This window comes from Paralichthys olivaceus, chromosome 13 (genome assembly GCF_024713975.1).
Source record: "Paralichthys olivaceus isolate ysfri-2021 chromosome 13, ASM2471397v2, whole genome shotgun sequence".
Taxonomy (NCBI): Eukaryota; Metazoa; Chordata; class Actinopteri; order Pleuronectiformes; family Paralichthyidae; genus Paralichthys; species Paralichthys olivaceus.
The window spans coordinates 2297948-2315895 of NC_091105.1; the positions used below are offsets into that span (position 1 = coordinate 2297948).

Genomic DNA, 17948 nt, shown 5'->3' on the forward strand with positions numbered 1-17948 from the left:
GAAAATTATGCTTCAACAAAAGGTAAAAACTTAATTCAGAAATTCATTTCCGCACAGGTTAGCAGGTTACAATTCACAAAAGCCGGGTGGGTAGAAATTCAACCCTTCCTCTCACACTCCCCGCACTCTCGAGTTTTTTTCCCATGACTCCCGAGTCCACCATCTTTTTTATTTTATTTTTTATCCTTCTCTGACTTTCAATCCCTCCTGTATTTGGGTCTAAACTGTTTGACAGGCCACAAAGGAAACTCTCCAGGTTGCTCGGTGAGGCCTTCTTCACTTGGGTATGAATAAATAAACAATATGGGGAAACACTTCCTGTTTCCTGACACCTGCAGGCGCTATAGAGCAGAGATGCTACAACGGAGCTAGTGATAAAATATATTTTAATTCCAATGTCGACTACTTTATCAACAGAAGCTGGGAAACAAGACTTCTGACCTGCTGATCCCTTCACACTCATCTATTCTATCCTTAGTTTTCAGTTGTTAAATGTGCTCTGTCCTTTAAAATGAAAATACTTAATAGTCTGATAAAAAATTGTGTACTTCGAACTTTGTACACACCTGTTGTACTTGTACTTGATTGTATGCACTGTATGTGGATGATGAATTTGCACATTTTCTGAAGCTGAACTGAGCTGAACCTAAACTGAGCTGGTGTGATGTTGTCTATGAGTCACGCTCCTGGTGCCCTGACCCCTGACCCCTGAGTGTGTGTGTGTGTGTGTGTGTGTGTGTTTTTGTTTCTCTCTTTGGTGTCACCGTGTCGACTGAAAGCGGGTCGAGCCAAGCCGTCCCTAAGAGATAAAGAACAATTATAGTCATTTGTCCTCAATCCAGAGATAGACTAGGAACTGTGTCATTGTCTTATTACCCAAAGGGTCGTCACTGAAACTTCTCGCTCATAACACACCTCAGCACCGTCTGACAAACAGCTGATGGGCAGACAGAGAAGCTGGGGGGTGCGAGGTAAAATCCCAAAGCTATGAGGCGGAGTCCAGAAACCTTTATGAGGAAAAAGACTGAAGTAATAGAACTTCGCAGAAGAAGAAGAAGAGAAACAACAACATGCTTGAATCAACCATCTGCTATTTAAAGACAAACTAAAGTCCACTGCACATGTGGCTTTAACGTTTTGTGCAGCTGTGTATCTTGAGTTTAATTCATCCAACAACAACAAGTTGTGTCTTCCAAGGTCAGAGCGATAGATTTCTTTGCAGATGAAGGGATGACAGCCATCACTATGATGGAGGACCCTTCCACAGCACAGCTCTGGAAGGCAGACGTTATGATGTCGTTTTATTTATTGATTCAATTGGCCAATAACCATCAATCCATCCATCCTTCATTCAATCCATCCATCCATTTTATGGAGGTTGTCCTGGAGAAGCACAGAATTCTCTCTCAGCCCCGCGACATGTTCCAGCTCCTCCTGAGGTGATTTTAACTCTGCATAACACGTATTTTATGCAATTAAAATTTGTTCTACAATTGAAAAGCAAAGATGGGTCATTCTGTGCCAACCCACAAAAAGAATTTCATTAGTATCGGTTCAGTGGAATTTTAGTAACCCCAAGTCTAAATACCCTATCGGAACACGTCAAGAATTTCATTTTGTGAAGAACACCGAGGACCAGATTTACTAACTCCTCGTTTCAGTCAAAATGAATCATGTTATTCATCAAACAAGTCCGACAGCATGGAGTCTCAGTTTCAACCTGTACGTACTGTTCATATCTCAGAGACGGAATAAAAACAGTGACAACATGAAAAGCGTAAAGCGGAAAATAAATCATTGTCTGCAAGTCACAGTCAAGTTGTTTTTCTTAGACATGACCACAATTGTTTCTTGACCTACTTAACTACTAACTTTCATTGTAGCCATGACAACCAAGCACCCTAACTTTAACTAAAACCACAGTCTTACTCTAAAACAAGTTGAACAAACGTTAACCCCGACTTTGTGACATCATAAAAACAAAACATCTGGAGGACTTAAAGCGTAGACTTGACATGAAGACGGACGACGTGACAGCTCCAGAGAAGAGAAGCCAACGTGACTTGATCGCCACCTGGAGACTGGCTGTAGTATAGGGTCATAAATCCTGCCTCCTCCATGTTCCATCAATGGGTCATGGACCAAATTAAATTATCAAAGCACACGTTATTACTCTGAAACTGATTTACCCATTCAGTGACATTTTATATTTCCCTATTAGCACGTTCAATCAGTTCTACTTGTATTTGCTTAAAAGAACTATACGTTGATTCTCTTCCGAGCCTGCAGAAGTCTGAACTGCACATCATAAACTCTCCTTCACTCTCACAGTCTGCAGAGAAGTATGAATCTTTGATTGCATAACTAGCTGCCGTCTTAGTACATCAGACTTTAACTCAACACAGTTCAGGAGCCAACGGCTGGTAGGAATCTGGCCCTGAGAGCTTTTTGTTTTGGCACAAAAAGCAAATGTTAAGACAATGAGTGTTGTTTTAAACTGTCGCTTTTTTGCAGGTACAGTCTAAAAATATGAGTATCCTCATTCAGAGGCTCGTATCTATCCATCCAGAGCCTTTGGCAGCGATGAGCTGAAGACCATGGATCGTTCCACCTGGCCCTTTCCTCAGCTGAATGAGCAGCCAGTATTTCTTCACTGGCCGGATGCTTCAGACAAGAGCTGCACACTGTGTTCAGCATGTTCCTCATAAACAGATAAATAGTCATAAATAAGCAGGTGAAAAATGCCACAATCAGCTCAACGGTGAAAAGAAGATCGACTTGAATGATTAATCAACAAAAACGACTCAAAGATGAACCTGTTTGTCCATTAATTAATAGGAAAATAAATCAACTCAATCTGAAAATATATATATATATATACCAAAGAAAATGTTGGTTTTCTGAACTTTTAGTTAACCAAGGTGGTTTTCATTATTTCAGTTTGTCTTCTTGCAGGATTACAAAAAAACTGCTCAGTCCCTGCAAGTCAAGCTTTTCTCCAAAAGAAGCCTGGGGCTCAAAAAAAACCTGGCGTCTAAAATCACGTCAGGATCTTAAACCAGGTCGGCCTGAGACCTCCATGCAAACACCGATCTGTTTCAATCACCGCTGTTTGCCTCCGTGGTCTGACACAAGCTACCGTGCCTGGAGGGAGAAGGGCCTCATTTCTATTAAAGACCTGTGTTTAGATGGATGTTCTGCATCTTTTCTCCGACTTAAAATTTCAGTTGCCTCATTCACACTTTTTTTTCGATACTTACAAATACTGCAATACATCCAATCCAAGCTTCAAACTTCAAAGTGCTCCCAGGGAACCAGATATGTTTTGACATCGTAAAGGACCCTCCTTGTCTCGATCTTGTCTCTAAGTTTGTACGCTCATGTGATGCTTGTGTTGTAGCTTCTACTGAGAAAATTAAACAGGACAGAAAGGGGAATTGGGCATTGAACTACCTGACGCTGCAAGAGTGTTGCTCTGTTAACAGCAGACATCAACAGATACACTTTAAAGTTGTCTTCACTGAACGCCTGAGTTTGTCCACCTCGGTGGAAGGGTTGGTCCAAGAAAAGGCTCCTTGACTTTTGGAGTGGACTGAACTAAGGGGGCGGATCCAGACATATTTAGGGGACTGATATGAGTGTTTCCTTCTTGATTAGATTTAAGAGGGATCACATCACGGCTCGTTGGTCTAGAGGGTGTGATTCTCGCTTATGGTACGAGAGGGTTCAAGTCCCGGACGAGCCCTCGAGAAGTAAGTTTAACCGTCTATTAAGACAACGTTCTTTCACACTGCCCATTAAATTCAGCTCTACTTAACACCATGAATCAACACGATGAACTCGACCCATTCTGTCGCCATGATCAAGTGTTTAAACATCACATTAAATCAATGTGAGTCATTCTGGTCACATTCTTTAGAAACGTTCAATGGGAGGTTCAAGTTAGTCGTTCAGGAGTTGACTCTTGTGGGCTGCTTTGGCTCAGGAAGCAGAGAGGTCGCCGGTTTGGTCAAGAGCTCCTCAAGTCCGCATTCCGAGGCGTCCTTGGCCAATATACCTATTCCCGATGATTGGCCCTGTCTGCTGTGGCAGCAGGGAACGAATGGTGTGACAGAAAAAGCCTTCATATAAAATGGGAATGTGTTTTTAAAATATGAACCATGTTGGTTCTTTGTCCCTTTAATGAAATGTAGCCACACAGATTTGTCTTTGACGTAGTCGAAGCAGATTCATTAAAATGTGCAGTAATTATTAAATAAGTTGCTTTTTATCCTTTTAGTTTTTTAGGTGTTTAGCGTTTTCAGGGCAGCTGCAATATTCAACTCACTTTGATTATTATTCTGGGTCTTACATGATGTCCTCGTTGTTGTTTGTAAAATGAACCGTTCTGCAGCTGCTGTAGCACTTTGGCCCCAGACAAGTGTCCCCACGGGGACAGTATTATTGATTTGATTTGACACGGTAAGTCGAGGTTATGGTCGATGATGGCAAGATATTTGTTTCGCTTAATCAATCTCACCTATAATCATCGTGATACTTTTGTAGGCTGTTTTTTTAGTGTTTGTCCGAGATCTAAATGGAGCCAGTAACCCTCAAATGATTTTTTAGGAACCAAACTTAAATGGTTTATTAAAGAGCTTATTACGGTATTCATGGAGGAACCATCTGGTTTAACTAACCCATCTAGTCTCCCTGCGGATTTCATAGTGCGGATATAACGAGCCCCTGGAGGTGCGTGGAAGCTCTCCGGAGGCTGCAGGAGAGGTTAAGTACGTTACAGGATCCACAACAACAGGCTTCCATGTCTACGAAGACCTGTTGAACAACAGCGTCCCCTGAGACGTTAACCTGGCTGTTTAGTCGCCTTCCGCTGCACAGTTCTTAGGTATTCATGACTACATGGCACAGCGTCACCGAACTGTCACCTCCCATAAAACCTCAGCAGCGCACATGCTCGCAAACTCCATTAACGACGAGCCCGCAGACCCACTGGTGTATGAAACAAAAATATGTTTTCTCGCATACGTCTGCCAGTGGGGATAACGCGTTCACTCATTCTTCACAGCTCACTTTTCAGCAAGTACATGGCGCATGAACCACACACACACACACACACACACACTGAGTACGAAATATTAGGAACACCCCGATACTGAGCCTTAACCTGTCGCCTCAACTTCATCCATATCCACACTGTCATGGTAGATTCTCTGTAGCAGATGGAATTAATAAGGGATCACATGATTCTCCTGGTGTGTGTGTCTGTGTGCTGTGCAGCAAGAGCAGGTGTTCCCGGGATTTTTTTTTTTTTTTTTTTACGCTGCCACACACCCAGGGGAGAAAACACACACACACACACACATAAGCACACAATTTAAAAAAAATACACAAGATACTCTGACATTTGCAAACACAGGAGTATTGACGCACACACACACACATGATTGGACAAAGAGCAGCAGTTCAGCCGAACACACTGTTGAGCTCACAACAAACACTGAGGCTGAAGAGAGCAGCTCCTCCGCAGCCACCTTTACATAACTGCCGTAATTCACATCCTTTTGTTTTTCAATTACAGTTTGAGGGTGATTTGTATCATTTGAGGAAATATTCACTGCAAAAAGACAGAGCACTCGCAGGTTACTTATTTCCAGTTGTTGGTTTTAGTCTTAGTCTAACCCAGAGAATTATGGAGAGCTTCTTTACACATCTTTCTTTTTTTTCTTTTTTTTTTGCATGAAGATCCATTAAATCATTTTTCAAAAATAGTCAACGATCATTTGAAAAAACGATGAAAAATCTTAAATGTTAAAGAAAAATCCTGAAAAAACAAAAGTGAATGGGTGCGTCCCTGATCCATTTCACATCCTTCCACCAAGTTTCATAAAAAATCCTTCCGGCAAAAAAATTAAATCATTCTCAACACAACATCTGCAAAGCAATCGTGAATAATCATGAATCTATCATTATTATTATTATTATCTGTGAATTTTCCAGCAGTAGTTCAGACGATCATACATGTGCGACTTGTGTGTTTGTCACCGTGAACTCATTCACTCATTTCCTGTCAGACATGAAGTGACGCCACCCCCCCCGAGAGCTCACCTCAGGCCTCTCCACCCGCTCCGCTCCGCCCCTCCCCAACAAACAAGACGTTAAAGCAGCGGGCTTCCCGTGCGCAGCGGCCATTCCTGCCACATGCCATTAGCTCAAATCTTCAACTCTGAATTCATGGCAAGCTAAGTGAACGTGCGACACCCTTCTGTCCCCGGAGGGGCCGGGAGGAAGTGCGCTTGTGACTGAACGTGTGTCTGTTGATTCGAATCCACGAGTCTGCCAGACAGCGTCTTGGCGGGTGCCACAGATGACAGAGGCTCTTCTGATCCTCAACAACAACTATCGACAGGAGACGCAGATGAACCTCAACGGGCCGCTCAGACAACACCGGAGGAATCCTGCAGGTGCGTCTCCACAGCGTCTGAAACTATATGATGGAGACACAGGAGGGTTTACCTCAAAAGAACAGGCGAGTCATGTTTAGAAAACCTTCCCTGGATAAATAAAGCTTTTAAAAACATTCATGAACGATGGAGCCAAACCCCAGAGTCAGAAACTCCAGCAAATATATTAATGTTTTGTCATTTCCTTCTTTCCTTCCACGAACAGGCATGTGCCGGAAGACTGTTGCTGCATTTGTGTGTGTGCTCTATATGTCTTTGGGGGACAGCTTGACATTCATTTATGCAAGTCAGCTCTTCCTGTTTCCCTCCAATATATCAGCTCTCTTCTCTCTGTGCGAGTTTATCCACTGGGCGAGGTGATGACATCACTTGAAAGATCACTTTGAAACACACAGACCCCCTTCCTCGATTGAACCGGTCGGATAATAGAGGCTCATTATCATATCAGATGTTGTCTGTAGTGATAGATTTTGCGAGGTAGAGCGACAGAGGCCCGCGGACGCCGCTGATGAGATCAGACGGGCGGACGAGAGCCGGACACAAACTGACATCCCAGGAACACTTGCAGTTCAAGATCAATGCAGAACAAACCGCGGTTTTCTTTTCAATCTGGTGTCTGTCTAAAGAATAAACATGTCCACAGTTCATTTTAACTTTTTCTTTCAATTCCTGAAGTGAATGTGAGTGGAGCGGATGCAGAAGAGCCTGAAACCTGTTCTCTCTCGATTTACCTGCAGAAGTCAGTTTCTACGCTGCTCATTTGATTCACAACGTCAGTAAACATGAACGAAGGAGGTTCAGGTTAGTTTGACAAGATGGCGCTGGACAAAATGCCAATTTCGATGCTTCAAAACAAAATCACACACCAAAAGGGGGGGACGTCACGGTGGGTTGAAGCTACATTTAAAAATGTCACGTATTTGAAATGTAGCCCAGCGTGTAAAAACATTTACTACGTCAAACCTGACATGACACCGTAGCCGTGTTAAGTCAAGTGTAAAATGCAAACGGAACAATATTCAAGCAGAGCAGTGCTTCACTTGAAGACCATCTGAACATCTGCAGCTTATTTACACCAGAATTCCTCATTTAATGGAATTCTCGGCAACTGCGACTCAAAGTATTGTTTTCATCCCCAGAAAGAAAACAACCTATCAGACAGCTGTCGTGTTGTGTGTTTCGTTGCATGTTCATCGTCCATGCCGTTTCATGTGTTACGTAAAGCCATGCTGCGTGACCCGGGGGGGTCGTGGCTTGGTGGACTGAAGCATCTGCAAGGCAACCTTCCACCCAGAAATAACAGCAGCGTAAGGCTGAACTGAGAGCAGTGAGAAGATGTCCGTGACGTGGTTTGCATGAACCTGCTGGAGGAGACGGATTCGTGTTAGCGTCAGCGTCTCAGCACAGTTTAACAGTAGAAACACTGGGTTAAGAAAAACACTATTTGCACATAGAGGCATTTGTTTCCTTATGTTCTCAACTGACTTCCACATTTGAACGTGAGAGCGAGAACACAAAATTAAAAGTGTGGCTTTGGCTTCCTGCAAGCACTTCTCATCACCATCCATTCATACCTGTGTGACAGTGCTGTTAAATCAAAAACAAAGTCTCAAACTCCAGAGCCACGACATTGAAGGTGACAGATCGGGCATGTAGGACCTGCATCCAACATCCGCTTCTCATTGTGATAATTAATACCCTCAGATCTCAGCTGGCATGTGATCTGATACAGTAGAAAAATACTCCAACACTCGTGTGTGGGACTGTGTGAGAAGGAGGCTAAATTTACCATCAGCTGTTGAGTGAGCCTGCTAACCTTTACGAGGTCCTTTGAGTGGAGGTAAAAAAGCTTTCGCTGCACACATAGTACACACAATGACATGAATACACAAACGCAAAGGCGCACACACACACACACACAGGGGCATTCATACAGATAACAAATTACTCTAATCTACATCTGAAATCAAGGCACAACCTACATTAATATTAAAAAAACATATCTAGTTGTAAAACCTTTCAAATGGTAACAGAGCACTTTGAAATGTGGGGTCTGCACAAAGCACCAGCAGAGGAAGAGTTCCATTCCTGATACCCAGCGACTGGAAACAGTCACCGACACTTACAACATGATTAATTGTGAAAATAAATAGACGATACTTTATGTTTTCCAACCACTGCGTGCATATGAGTTACATTCAAAAAAAAAAAAATCTCTCAAATATATTCTGTGCAGAATAAAATGACAGAATAATAAAAAGTCTGCGGCTGTGATGCATATACTACGCCCCCGTCCCACCCAAACACTTCTCACTTATGAGATATGTACATTAAACTGGATTTAAGCCTGATGCTGAGGCAACTGGCATCTATGAAACCACCATTAATAATGAAGCAGTCAGTTCACCAGGTTTCTTCACGAGCGCAGTCTGCGGCATTCTGTTTATCGTTCTCCGTGATTCACAATCTCAACTTGAAATTCCGTTTATCATCAAGCGGGGGGAAAATATCCCTCAAAGAATAATTGATTAGCAACAAAGGTAAGTTAATGTTGATCTTTAATCACATTATTGTTTTTCGCTCTGATGTCAAAGGACACAAAGAATCACAAATCTCACCGTTAACGTGTAAAATATTCACTTTCTCCGTTTGATATTTGGATGTAAAGAAAGATTCATCGGGTGATCGTTCACTCATTCAGTTTCTCTGCCCACCTAATCCTTCTCTGGCTCACCTGGGGCTACAGCCTATCCCAGCATGCACTGGGCGGATGGCAGGACACTTGGCAGGTCGCCCGAGCATCACAGGTTGAACTCAGACATCCACTCACGCTCACACTCATACCTACAGGCAATTTAGAGTCTCCACTCTGCCTGACTCGCGCATCTTTTCACTGTGGGATGGAACCAGAGAGAAACCCACACATACCTGCGAACTCGGCGCAGGAAGAGCCAAGGATCAAACCTGGGTCTTCTTTGCTGTGAGGCGATAGAGTAAACCACTAAACTGTGGTGGTTACTTTCATGAGATTAAGTTTGTAGAAGACTCGAGGACGGTTTTACAAGCGACCAATTCGATATATGGACGAGTTGGCTCCGTTTGCACGAAGCAACTCCGCACACATAAATCGTAGGTTTTGACTTTTCATTATTTTTTAATCATTTTAATTGTGGATTAGTCCTCAGATGGTTGTCTTGATTAAATGATCAATTGTTTGGTTCAGAAAATATGTTCGTCACAATTTCCCAGATCCCAAAGGAGACATCTTGAAGAATGTGTGGTTCTGTCGGGAAGAGGCCTGAAAGAGATTCATTATAAAAACTGAGAAAAGCAGCAAGTCAGCAGCTTCGAGCACTGAGCTGTGACCGTCCGCGCTCTCGCCCTCACACAGTCACAGCTTCGCAAAAAGCCATCGAGCGACTTGTGACGCTCCGACCAGCACATGTTCATCGTTTTCACTGAAGTTTATACATTAAATTAGGAAACAGCAGAAGATCAAGTCAACTAATTGATTCATTTGACAAATTGTGTCAGAGGTAAACCTGATAAAACCTGATAGACCCCTGGTGACCGGCTGCAGTTTAGGTCATAAATCCCACCTCATCCAAGTTAGTGGATGGGACATGGGCTGAAGTAAAACATTTTCAAGCATGAGCCCCGCCTCTCGCCCAGTGTCAGCTGTGATTGGCTCCCCCTGCGTGACGCTCAAAGAGAAAAGCAGTATCGATAACGAATGGACGTTCGGTCAAGAACTTTTCTGGTACATTTAATTTGAATTAGTCGTTTGATGCTTTATAAACAGGGTGAAGCATCACGACAGCTAACAACTAAATCGCAATTTGTCGAGGGCGTGTCAATCATGTCATCGGCGCAAGATGGCAGCGTTTATATCCAGAATATTTAGGCTTCGTTTACGGATATTGAGGAGACGCGTCGCCAATCTCTATATAAAGTCTATGACGCTCATAGGTTCACTCCCCAGTATTTATTTTAACTTGTGAGCAATAAGGTTTGTCTCACAAAAATAAAGGACACCTGCACAACAGTGACATTTCCTGAAAATGCCAATCCTTTTATTTTCAGGTTCTCGCTTACAGCTTTGTCATGGAAATGCTTTTATTCTAATTATTATTGAGCAAAAAAAAAAAAAATATTCATTGATATTTCCCTGCATCACAGAACGCAGTAATTTCATTTCAGAACTCCTCAAAATATTTAATTGTGAAAAGTTGAAATGTTAAAGGGTGGGGGAGAGAGAGAGCGTGCTGAGAGCGACCGCGTGGACAAGCGAGGGTAGCTTACTTGCGTGATCACTAACATCCGCATTGTTTGGTAAAAGGTCAGGAGGTTCACGCTCATGTCAACTGAGCCGCTACATTAACGTCAACGACCTGATCTGACCGCGTCCCCCCACTGAAGTGAAGGAGGCTGCAGCATCCAACACAAGCAAACATGCGCTGGGACAAAAACACACAAACACTAATCAGCAAGTAAATGTATACAAACAAACACACACTGACACACACGCAAGGGGGTTCAAATAGAAGAATGGCTGAAATGAATGGCTCTACAGGTGCCTGATTAAACAACCCAGCAGTGCAGTATATTGTGGAGTAGCGTGCTGCTGAAAACCAGGCTGAGCAGAGCGCTGTATTCCTCTTACAGAGACCGACACTGATGTTTAATCCAGCTTCAGGCTTCAGTGCACAGAGATGTGTGAGTGTGTGAGTGTGAGTGTGTGTGTGTGTGTTTTCCCCCTGTTCATTTCAGAGGTCATTATTTTACAGCCCGTGTTAGTGGCCCTTATTTTACTGGCCCTCAAGGTGCTTCGGGGAGAATATTAAAAGCTACTTGAAATGTACCACTTTGAGTGTGCACGTCAAAGGAAAAAATGATAAAATCCCCCTTGTGTACAGTAGATATTTTAATTATGCATGACATTATTTAACATGGAATATTATTTATGTGCATATGAAAAATATGAGTTGCACATAACTATGTGAAAAGTATACTTTGTGAAGTCGTCTCAGGCGAATGAGGGAAGTGCAGCTGTAGATTATCCAAAAAGTTCAGTTTCTTATAATTAACTTGACTCAACACTCTCAAACTGAGAACTGAGAACCTCCCGCCCCATCTCTTTCTATCCGATGGTCACCCCGTGATGATACTACTGACATGTGCACAGTAACTTCTCACAGTCCCGAGGGCATTTGGCTGAAACCTCACAGTTCTGAATCACGGGCGTGCATGGGATCTCATGACATCATGCCTGCGAATGCTGTGAGCCAACCATATCCGGGGGGAGATCATTATCCCGGATTGGCAGCCCCCTGATTGGCTCGGGAAAGAGGAGGCAGCTCATCCTGACCTTTCCGCTGTGAGTGAATCCTGACAAGATCAATCAAAAGCCAAGACAGTCTCTCTCCGTCTCTCCCTCTGCACAAGCCCATTGAGTCATTCCACTCAGGCTTTGCAGCAGAATTGAATTACCCACCCACCCAAAGAGTAGCCGAAGCTAAAAAAGCCGCTCCTCCCGGCGACTCAGTGCCGACGGCCCCCATGTAGATTCCCCCAGTATCACTAAAGACTCTTAGAGGATAAGGGCCTGGGCATTCTTTACCGAAGCTACTTCAGCGTTTTTGGCTACAGATCGGAAGAAAAAGAGGATCAGCTCAAGACTGAAGACGAAGTAAAAGACAGAGCATGACGACACGTGAAATAAGAAAAATAACGTCAGGCCTACCTCACGCTTTATACAGTTAACACACTAACGTCCCCAAAAGACGATGAACGATGCATCTCCCATAACGTGTCACATCAGACCCAGATCTCAGCTGCGACATCAGAACTTCCACTTGTTAGATATACTTAATCTTTAGCCAAGCGTTCACATGGACAACTAAATGCATCACGAGCACAAGTACTGTATAATGCAGGAGTATTTGACTTGCAGATTTTTTCATATGATCATGGTGCATTAGATGCAACAATGCCGAGCGTCTGCCCCTACGGCTCACGTGCATCTTGCGTACTGATACCGTTCATTTCTGAGGATGTGCACAACTGACGGAAGCCATCCAAGGAGTTAAAAGCAAGTGTACCTTCGGGCCTTGAGATTCACAGTCCCGGTAGCACAGAGGAAATGAATGCTGCCCAAGTCAGCTATTGATTGACCCCCAGGGTATCAAAGACCTTCAAGTGCCAGATAATACATGTTTAAACACGCTTTGTTAAGACACTGCTGTCTGTGCCAGCCTCTGTGCTTATTCAGGAGATCCCTGCACACACTGATGAATATGCAAAATATTCTACATACATTCAAATGAACGCCGGCTGAACTCTGCTTGACTTTCTGTGTGCAGGCCAGAGTGAAGACATGAGTGATATTTCCTCAACGCCTCGACATCGCCGCGTGTGTTTTACCAGCCGGCTTTGTGGCGGCAGGAAGAAGCTGAATGCAGCGTTTGGTTTGACATTTAGAAGCGGTGACTTCCCACATCTAGAGGGGATTTGGCCAGCGAATGTAAAACGTCCCTGAACTTGGACAGGGGCCCCTTTGATTCGCGGAACATCAGATCACTAGAGATCTGTCAACACCAGCGGAGAAGCTGTACAGGCAGGAGCATTCCGCTCTACATGTGTGATTAAAAGCAAATCACTTCTCCCAAATGCTCATCGCTGGTCGACGCCGCCGCTAATTCCACACAACACTTGAAAAAGCTGCCGCAAACGCATCTCCAACACACTCAGCTCCCCGCTGGAGGATGAATGGGCTCCCACTTCTGACAGATCATCTAGTGCACAGGGCTAGATGAATCTCTCGCATGCAGTACAGTAATAGCCTAACAGATGATGGTTCTTGGCAAAGCCCGAGCAGTGGAGGGGTGTAAGACAGTCCCTTATGTCACATGGCAGAAAGAGAGGGAAAGAGAAGGAGGGAAAAGAGGAGTGCTGCAGTGCACTGGTGCCGTGCTGTCTCTTTAACGATGGCCATGCTTGACAGGAGCCGCTGTATCAAACTACTGTAAAATCGACAAGGGCAGGGAGAGCTCGGTGGCTGGCTGCTCGCTCTCATAGTGTCCATCTGCTGTCATGATGCAGCCATGGTGGAAGGAGAGAGAGAGAGAGAGAGGAGACGGTGAGGGGATAGAGTGAGTGTGTGTGTGTGTGTGGGTGGTTCAGCATGAGGGGGGTCGACCACAGTACAGGAGAGAGAGAGAGGGAGAGAGAGAAGAAGAAGGAGGAGGGAGAGATAGAATGAAAGGAGGTGTGAGTTTAAGAGAGCGAATGAGGGAGGAAGAAGATTCAGCCACGATAGGAAGGCCCAACTCTGCTGCTGCTGCTCATGTGAGCCAGTACTTGGCTCGACTGCCAATGGCTCGACCGGTACATTAGCTTAACGCACTCATCGACGTCCGAATAACATCTGCAAGATCGTTCGAGTCCGTCCCCTCTCCCCCTCCGTGCACCGGGATCTCATCACAAATCAATGTCACGCTAATATCAGCTGCCTTACCACATTTTTCATCTCGACATGTTGAGTCACTGTGCAGCAATAAATATCTCCCAGTGTGACATAATCGCCTCGAGTAACCATGGAGCTTCCAACGTATAGGTAAGACAGGGGAGGATCAGAGGAACGGTGCTGCAAGCAAATGCTATTTTCACCATTTGACTGATTTTGGTTGATGAGATACAGAGTTCGACGAATAACTCGGAAAATCTCAATTTAGACGCTGGAACCAGTTTTAACAGGCGAGACCATTTCCACAATTAATTACTAGTATAAATATTTGTCGATAGATTTCCTGCACAGTGACTAATTAATATACAACGCATACACAAACTATCGCTTTGATCATTTTTACGATTGATTTATTAACGGAAAATGGCCGTCCCAGTTTTCAAATCCGAAGGTACCACCTTCAAATATCCTCAACCAAAACACTGAGTTTACTACCATCGCTACGGAAACCAGAGATATACATTGATGAGCTGCAACGAGAGAATCAAAAGATATTTTTTGAAGTAATTGTTATTTCTATGTCATTAAAACTTTATCGGTGCAACATGCATCTATGACGTGTGTATTTTATATTTAGTCAAGTTCGCAGGTTCTGGTAAATGTAACTCCCGCTGCAATCATCAAGTTAAAACTGTAAAAAGTGTATTTCCATATATTGATACGCTTCGTGAAAGCGGCTCAGAGCTAAACCCTCGGCAGTTGTACCAAATTGGATAAAACTAAACGCTGCTCAGCTCCAGAAACAATGTCTAAAATGAAACACCACTGTGCGATCACAGAGAAAAGAGTACTCAGTGCCATCGCTGGCAGGTTTTGAAGGTGCAGCACTGTTCTCACAATTTCCTGGCAATGACTAGTAGAGTGGGTTTTGTGCACACACACACACACACAGTGGAAGAGAATCTCACCAACATTATGCAACCAACTTCTATAGCTGCACTTGCACAAGAGGGCATTTTGGCCATTATCTGCTTCGCTCTGCGGGAATAAAAAGCGGAGTGAAAAGGAGCTGAGCGGCTGACACAGTTAAATTCAGTCTCTCTTTTCATGTGCAGCTCAGACGATGACTCCAGGGTCACAGTGAAGTCCAGGAAGCTGCAAGTAGAGTCCCCCGCCCCCCCACACACATCAGGTCAAGACTAGTCTCCATTTTGGAAGCACGAACATTGTTCTACGGGAGCGGGGGGGGGGGGGGAGTTGTTACAGGTTACTGTGAGCTGGTAGCCACACATTCACTCTCACCCTCACAGTCACATGCAGCACACCCCCACTCTCTCCTACACACACACACACTCACACTCTCATCCACTCACACACATCCTCCTCAGTCCCCACAGCTTCTGCTTGATAACAGGTACTCACACGAACCACGACAACCACCCCCGGTGCTTCGCTGGCGACTCCAAACTTTGGCCTTCACATCTCACTCACAGTCCGACTCTGGCCCTTCACGTTTTTCAGGAATTTGCTACTGGTGGTAGGGTTTTTTTTGTGAGTGAGTGTGTGTGTGTGTGTGTGTGCGCCTGAATGTGATGTGAGGCAGCTCACTGCAGCACGCCTGCTCACATATAGCATTAGTCACAGTTGCAGTGCAATGATACCGAGGGGGAATCTGCCTTTACTGTACACTGAAGAGCCTTTCACCCACACACTCGAGTACGGGGCAATAAAAGACCCGCAAGAATGAAGGAGACGCTCTCGTTTTTTTCATTCTGCATTTTTACAGTGGGCCAAAGTTTCTGCACACAGGGAGCAGGAGAGGTTATTCACAAAAAAAACATATTCCAGGAATATTTCATGAACAGCATAGAGGATAAAATCAGAACCAGGCATTCAACTCCTCCAGGGTCTATATAAGAATATTACAGGAGATTCAAATAAACCTGCTCAGTGTGATGAAGCCAGTGGACTCCACGGTGGATGAGCAGGATATTATTCCCACTATTCTATCGCACCAGAGGAATATGGGAATATCGGAGCAGTTTTTGCCATCGCCGCTGTGTGGCCACGCTCAAACGGAGGAATGCACTGAGTGAAGCGTGACACCACCAGCACACATGCAAACCTTATTACAATACTACAATATCCGCATGCACAGGTCTGCACGGACACACGCTGCATTGGATCCCTACGTGTGTGTGTGTGTGTGTGTGCGTGCATGTGTGGGCATCTATCTAGAAGGCACTCCAGGCTATTTCTATGCACCTGTCGGCTATGGTGCGTTTGGATACTGCATATGATAGTGCCAGAGAGAGAGGTAGAGAGAGGTAGAGAGAGGATGGTGAGGAACAGGGAGGAGGACAGAAGAAGAGAGATGCAGTGGATGACAGAAATATAATTATATATATAAATATATATATTTACACACAATATATCTGGTGTCTTACCTTGAAAGGGAACATAGGACATGTTCCAACGGCATTGAACGTGGGCTGTGCGTCTCGGCGGTCTCTCGGCGCTCAGAAGTAACGGAGAAGCAAATTAGGAAAACATCTGAAATGAATAAAAAAATTTAAAATAAAAAAAAAAACACACGCGGTTCAGTGGAGTCGGAGCCGCAGGAGAGGCCAATATTCCGCTGTTATAGAATCTGGCTTCATCATCATCATCATCATCATCATCATAATCCACCACCGCTCCTCAAAGCGCCCGGTTCCCGGTGCATGGGGGGAAAAAAACACAGGATGCAGAAATGTGTGTATGTGTGTGTGTGTGCGCGCGCGTGTGCGTGTGAGTGAGTGAGTGCATGTGTGTGCATGTGCGAGCGTGATTCCTTGCACGCTGCTGTTGAGGTGTGAGGCTGAAGCACGAATGAGTGTGTGTGTGAGAGAGAGAGAGAGAGAGAGAGAGGAGAGGGAGAGAGAGAGAGAAGGGGGTGGGAAGACCGGGCACGCGCCTGCAAGCTTGCGTGCGTGTGTGGGCGCGCACGTTTCCCAATATCTATAACCTATCTTTAGCTTGAGTCCACATTTTGTGCTTGCCTGTTGAAAAGATATTTTAATAATCCCTGAGAAGTGCTTCAGGCTGTGTGTGTGTGTGTGTGTGTGTGTGTGTGTGTGTGTGTGTGTGTGTGTGTGTGTGTGTGTGTGTGTCACGCCAAGGCCGGATCAACCTCTAGAAGGGGTTCAGGGCAGAAAAGATAGTTGTCGGGCCCCTGAGCAGAAAAATTAAATGATCCAAACAGTAATTCGACTACAACCAAACAGCAGCAGCTTCGTTTCTCTATAGAAGCAGGTTTAGCGTCTTCGTGTTGTTGATCAGTGGTCAGACCCAAAAAAAAAAAAAAACCCATCAGAGAATAATAAAGTGCATTTACATTTTATTCTCTGAACAATGAACTGGTGATGAGGATAATTGCCGGTCGCAGCCTCCAGTGCTCCTACGATGGAACAAACACAAATACCTTGCCCAAGGTTTTCTGTACGTTAATTACTTGACACAGAAAATAAATGGAAGAAATGTGATAAGACTTCAGAAACAAATGAGCTCGATATCAAACAGTGAAGGACTTAAACTAGAATCCGACTTGTTTTGTTTGTCAGAATTACACAAAAACTACCGAACAGATTTTCACTGAAGTTGGTTGAAGGATGAGACGAGAGACAGAATAAATCTAATTTCGGCGAAGATGTGGACAAACAGGAATTTTCAGCGAACTCTCCTGAATCTTGAAAACAGAAATCCGGCGTCTGTCGAGGACTCATATTTATGAGTGTGTGCCGTTTGGTGCATCTTGATTAAATCTTGAACTCTACTGAGTAACATTCTAGTTTCTAGTCTCACCACCCCCGACTTCCATGTCCAAGATGGCTGCTCCGTGTATCAACAGTACACGTCATTACATTTGTTGTACACATTGTACTGTCCAGTTACTGTCTCCGGACGTGTCACTGAGTTAGTATTCGCATTTTTTCAGGTGTAACGTCATTCCGAGTGCCGAACCCCGAGATGAATATTAACAA

At 44.3% G+C, this 17948-nt stretch overlaps 1 protein-coding gene across 16 annotated transcripts in view; it reads right to left on the reverse strand.

The window, feature by feature from the left end:
• syngap1b (synaptic Ras GTPase activating protein 1b) overlaps positions 1–16814 on the reverse strand; it is a 111733-nt gene extending 94919 nt beyond the window's left edge. For 13 of the 16 annotated variants that reach the window (XM_069536605.1, XM_069536595.1, XM_069536604.1 and 10 more), the window contains exon 1: positions 16374–16813. In XM_069536605.1, coding sequence (XP_069392706.1) covers positions 16374–16388 — 15 coding nt within the window. In that variant the 5' untranslated portion in view covers positions 16389–16813. Of the gene's footprint in view, positions 1–16373 lie in introns of all 16 variants that reach the window. The other 3 variants (XM_069536599.1, XM_069536594.1, XM_069536610.1) reach the window with 2 other exon arrangements.
• Positions 16815–17948: the final 1134 nt, after the last annotated feature.